The 6000-nt window shown below is 38.4% G+C and overlaps 1 protein-coding gene across 10 annotated transcripts in view; it reads right to left on the minus strand.

Moving 5' to 3' along the window:
• The window catches only part of GON4L (gon-4-like (C. elegans)), a 53295-nt gene that overhangs the window by 33052 nt on the left and 14243 nt on the right, over nt 1-6000 (minus strand). For 7 of the 10 annotated variants that reach the window (XM_014540826.1, XM_014540824.1, XM_014540830.1 and 4 more), the window contains 4 exons: nt 3556-3606; nt 3117-3227; nt 1618-1737; nt 908-1078 (listed from right to left, as the gene is read on the minus strand). In XM_014540826.1, coding sequence (XP_014396312.1) covers nt 908-1078; nt 1618-1737; nt 3117-3227; nt 3556-3606 — 453 coding nt within the window. The remainder of the gene's footprint in view (nt 1-907; nt 1079-1617; nt 1738-3116; nt 3228-3555; nt 3607-6000) is intronic. The other 3 variants (XM_014540831.1, XM_014540829.1, XM_014540825.1) reach the window with 1 other exon arrangement.

Consider the following 6000-nt stretch of genomic DNA (forward strand, 5'->3'; position numbering starts at 1 on the left):
TTATGAATCAGGGGCTTTAAATGTGCTATTTCCTCTGAATGAACCATTTTTCCCCCAGATCTTTTATACATGCCTGGCTCTTTCTCATTCAGATCTCAGCTCAAATGTCACCTCCTCAAAAGGCTTTGTTGTTGTTAATCCTCACCTGAGAGTATTTTTCCACTGATTTTTTGAAAGAGAGTGGAGAGAGGGAGAGACAGAGAGAGAGAAACACTGATGTGAGAGAGACACATCATTTGGTTGCCTCCCACATGCGCCCAGACCAGGGCCAAGGATCAAGCTGTAACTGAAGTATGTGTCTTTAACTGGAATTGAACCCAGGACCCTTCAGTCCATGGGCCAATGCTCTATCCACTGAGCCAAACTGGCTAGGGCTATGTTCCACATTTAAAAATGCTTTCTTTCACATACCTTATTCCTTCCTTAGGAGCTGCCATTCTCACAATAAAATAGTACAAATAAAAAAGAATATCAAAGACCTACAATTTCATAACTTTTACTTATTATATCAAAATGTAATATCGTCCCTTCTCTCTTCCCAACATGAGCAACAAATAAATTACTCCATTTGACTTTCCCAGTGATTTATTATTTAAAAAAGATTTGTTGTTGTTAATCCTCACCTGAGGATATTTTTTCCATTGATTTTTAGAGAGAGTGGAAGGGAAGGAGGGAGGGAATGAGAGAAGGAGGAGGGAGAGAGAGGGAGAAACATCCATCAATGTGAGAAAGACACATCAATATGGTACCTCCTGCACATGCCCAGACCAGGGCTGGGGATCAAACCTACAACCCAGGCATGTGCCCTGAACCAGAAATAGAACCCTTGACCCGTGGGTGCATGGGGTGACACTCTAACCAATAAGCCACACCGGCCAGGGCTCTGAGCGATTAGAATTATATTTACCTGGAAAGAATCCATGCAGACTGGACTAGATGCCAGTTCCTCATCCACAGCATGCAACTTCTCCATGAAAGTACTATCTCTGGTCTGTTTGGGCTTTGGTGGGGGTGGAGGCCCCATGGGTACGACCTCAGCACTGATGTGCCTGATGGCAGGTGTGGCAATTTTCTCAGCCTGATTAAAAGATGCAAGCACATTAACAAATAAATGGAAGGGATGGAAGGGGAGAGGGAGGCATATCTTTCATATACTAATGATCTTTCTGGACCCATCTGGATAGACGTGATGGAGGTACATAAAAACAAAGACTCTGTCAAGTGTATTAATTTAATTAGATTTCATGCTGTTTCCAATGAAACCAACAGGATGCTACTTAGGTTACCAAAAGTGGGAAATGTTATAAAAATGGCTTTAGGACAATATTAGAAAACTGGTATAAAAAAGAGAAAAGTAGAAAAGAAGAAACTCTGTTAGTCACTCATATTTGGCCCCTTAATCAGACATCACAAAAGCTCTTTCCCTATCACTGGGTTCAGTTTGCTATTAAAATGTTCATTGATTTAAGAGACTTTGGAATTGAAACAGTTATAATAACCAGTTAAAAATTCCAGGAAGATCCTGGCATGATTATTGATCTTGATTCATGTTTGGCAAAGGGTAATAGCTCAGAATTCACACAGTTATAACATCGCTTTTGTATGATGCAGATTTACCTCTGATAATATGCCATTCTCTTCATCTGTTTCATTCATCTCAGAAGACTGTCTCAGTCTGGATTTCTTTGCCCCACGTGGAGATGAAGCAGTGCTTTCAACATCACTTTCCAACAAACTCTACAAAACATATCCGGTTCACTTTTACATTTATGCCTCTACCTTATTCCACTGAGTTTGAAGTATCTCAAGAGAATGAATCACAAATTATCATTTAATTAGTCAGAGTAAGAGAAAATACTTTTAAATAAAAGCTTAATATTTTGAAGGTGGGAACAGAGATCATCAGGTCAATATGCTCATCAGCAAACTTTGTAAAATTGTAAGGCATTTATCAAAGATCCTTTTATAAACAAGTCAAACAACACATTTAGAAATAGAATATTACCAAAAAAGAAAAAGAATATTACTATAGCTAAAAGAAACAAGATAGATGAATCTCAAAGGATTAATGTTAAAAAAGAAAGCCAGACACAAAAGAATACAGATCCTCTTCCTTTAGGGAATATAACCATGCCAATCCCTCCCGCCTCTCCTTCCCCAACAGGTATGTATCTCCTAAACACCAAGGGACCCCAGGAGACTTGTGACCAGGGGAGAAATGGGCAGCAGCACCTCTTCCAGGGCTAACTACCTGAACCTGTCTCCAAGACCCCTTTTCTCTGACTTCCTAGTGAGCCAAAGCAGCCCAGCCTGGGGTCTCCTGTTGCTGCTTCAATGTCCTTCCTTGTTTCACTGTCCTAAGTGTGTTTTTGCTGCAGTCAATAAATTCTTGCTTGCTTTTCTACCAAAAAAAAGAATACATGCACTATGGGTCCATTTATATAAAGTTTAAAAACAGTAATTGAACTATAATGTGTAGAGCTGCAAATTTAGGGAACATAACTATAAAGAAAAACAAGAAGCCCTAGCCAGTTTGGCTCAATGGATAGAGCCTCAGCCTGTGGACTGAAGGGTCTCGGGTTCAATTCCAGTCAGAGGCATATGCCCGGGTTGTGGGCTGAATCCCCAGTTTGGGGTGTGCAGGAAGCAGCCAATCAATGATTCTCTCTCAGCATTGATGTTTCTCTCTCTCTCCCCCTCTCTGAAATTAATAAAAATATTAAATCAAAACAACAAGGAAGTAATTACCAAAAAGTCAGGATAATGGTTATCTTTAGGGGAAGAGAAATGATTATGATCATGAAGGGCAAATAAGAGTTATCTTGGCAATGCTATATTTAATGACTTTGGAGAAGTTTCATGAGAATTAGCTTTGTAATTAGGCTGTATATTTTTACTGTATGTACAGCTCTGTATATTAAATATGTTATATTTCATAATACAAGATGTGACAAAATTAAGAGTGTGAAAATACCTCTCAGACTTGGATTTATGCAAAGTGAGTAGAAAAAAGAATGGTGTCTCAATACTCTCTATAGAACAGGTGACATTACAAAGGAAGAAAATACACTCTGCCTTATTGAGCCAATTTTTTTTTCTATATTATCAACACTCACAGGGTCACCACTGACCTCTTCAGCAGTCTCATCTTCTTCTTCATCATCTGGCTGGTACTCTTCATCTGAGGAATCATCTTCTTCGAGGTTGATATCCACAAACTGAGGAGGCTTCATAAATACAATTACAGAAAGAAATGAAGTAAACAGGAAATATAAACCACATGTATTTGGAAAATAAGAAGGAAAAGACAAAGCAGGAGGGGAAAATATCCTAAGAGCACAATGAGCTAAAGCAAGTAACAAGAAGCAGGGGTTAAAGAGACTCCTAGCAAGAAAGTCAAACCTAGCAGTTAATAGAATAGAAGAAAAATTAAAGCTGGAATTTTAAAAGTTTAAGTTAAAAGTCCCCAAAATGTTAACAAATAAAAAATACTTAGGTTTCAAAACTAATGAAGTCTTTCTGGAAAAGATTAAGAATTACCTCTTCCAAGTTTACCTTAATTTCATTGGCCTTCTTAATTGGTGAAATATTCCATGTTGGAATTACCTACCAACAGAGAATATAAGTAATTAAGTTCTCTTGCCTAGAATAGACTGTTTTTCATTTTTACTTTCTCTTTACCATTACAAAGAGCCATTTACCTACCATGGAGCTGCCCTGAGCTAGGGGTATTGATTATCCCTGAGGGTATACTCTCAAATATTTGTCACAGCTTGACAGAAGAAAAGGTGAGAAAACTATTTCCATCATCAGCATTTCTGCCTTAAGCCAGGTAAGAATCTTTATCTGTCTTGTCTACTTTATATCACAGCTTGGGTTCACACGAAATAATGAATGTGAAAACTACTTGTAAACTACAATATTATAAATGACAGTAGCCTTTGACATCAGTATTTTTTTTTTTTTAGTCAATTACATAAATCTACCATTAGAATGCCTCCAAAAAGCCAGCCACGAAAAGTTCTTATGAGCCCTAGCCGGTTTGACTCAGTGGGTAGAGCGCCGACCTGCAGACCAAAGGGTCCCAGGTTCGATTCTGGTCAAGGGCACATGCCCGGGTTGCGGGCTCGGTCCCCAGTGAGGAGCGTGGAGGAGGCAGCCGATCAATGAATCTCTCTCATCACTGATGTTTCTATCTCTCTCTCCCTCTTCCAGCCTCTCTGAAATTAATAAAAAATTATTTTTAAAAAAAAAAAAGTTCTTATGAAAGGATTTAGGGTGAAGTGTCAAGTTGTCCACAACTTATTTTCAAATAGTATAGGAAGAAACAATAGATAGATATAGACAGTTATAAAGTAAATATGGCAAATTTTTACAATTGTTAAATCTACATGGAATACGGATTCACTAAAATTCTTTCAACTTTTTTCATGTTTTAAAACAGTAGAGTTGGAGGAAAATGATTTTAAAATAATTTTTTTAAAGCTCCTACATAGTGCTGACAAAATGCCATTGGAGTAGGAAATTTCTTGACTATTTACTTGTGACCCAATCAAAATCATTTTATGAACAAAATCCAACAGGCCACCAGGTTCTATCTCTACAAGGAGCCTCAGGTTTTCCACATTTCAGCACTGCCATGTCCTAGCCACTTATCTAGCTCTGTGTAGCTAGGCCTGTGATTCAGGGCCACACCCTTTCTCATGTTGTTTCTGAACCAATCAGTTTCCCTACTCCCAAATACATCATGAAGGCAAAGCAGCATCTGGAAGTGTACTGGAGTTCGTCTATTGAGCATTAAGAAGCAAGAGGAACTCTAATCCTGCTCTTCCACATAAACGATAGTCTTGGGTTGTTCCACTTCTCTACACCTATATTCGTGGCTGGTAAGCATAATCCAGAACCTGATTTGGATCTCCTTGGCCTTTTATTCCAAATCAAACATGGAAATAATGTCAATTACACTCTATATGTAAGGCAGACTTCATGTAACTTCTGTCTCTCTGATGGCTCCTTTCATCATAGCTACCACATGTTCATTTGTGTACTTCCTGAAGATGATAGTTCACTTAATGCAACAGGGTTAGTTGATTAAATTAAAAAATATGATGTGGCTGTCAAAAAGCAGACTGCATCAAAAGAAATACGGTATCTGGAACATTGAGGGGATAGCCTAACTTTAACCTGTACTAGTTAAAACACACCTGGAGCAGTAGATTCCACTTTTGGCATACTTTTAAAAGGATACAAACTAGGTACATTCAGAAGAAAAGGGTGATTGATAAAAGTACTCAAAGCTATATCACATAAAGACCAATAAAATATTGGGGGACATTTAGCAAGAAAAGAATGTTACAATACGAGATGCTAGTTTTCAGCCCTAACCAGTTTGGCTCAGTGGATAGAGCGTCGGCCTGAGGACTGAAGGGTCCCAGGCTCGATTCCGGTCAAGGGCATGTACCTTGGTTGCGGGCACATCCCCAGTAGGGGTTGTGCAGGAGACAGCTGATCAATGTTTCTCTCGCACTGATGTTTCTACCTCTCTATCCCTCTCCCTTCCTCTCGGTAAAAATCAATAAAATATATATATTTTTTAAAAGAGATGCTAGTTTTCTTCGACTAGAGGAAAGGTCACGTGGAAGAAGAACAGACATTTCTTCTACAGGGTTGCAAGAAACAGAACTGGAAAAACATATAAAAACTGCAGTATGTATTTCGGGTCCATCTTCCTCACTACCAGAGATAGAACGGACTCCCTCAGATTATCACCTGCCTTGTCACAGAAGGTAACCATAAACTGGACAAGTGTTTGTTTAAGCATGATGTAACATGGTTCCAAGCATCAAAGACCCTGCTATACCAAAATACTTCAGAAGTCTTCAAGTGGTTCTCAAATTTCAGTGTGCAAAAGAACAAACTAGTATGGTTTCTTTTTTTTTTTTTTTTTTTGGGGTCCCCATTTTTTTTTTTTTTTTTTTTTTAATTTTTTTTTTTTTGATT

This window comes from Myotis brandtii, unplaced genomic scaffold, assembly GCF_000412655.1.
Source record: "Myotis brandtii unplaced genomic scaffold, ASM41265v1 scaffold250, whole genome shotgun sequence".
In the NCBI taxonomy this organism is placed as follows: Eukaryota; Metazoa; Chordata; class Mammalia; order Chiroptera; family Vespertilionidae; genus Myotis; species Myotis brandtii.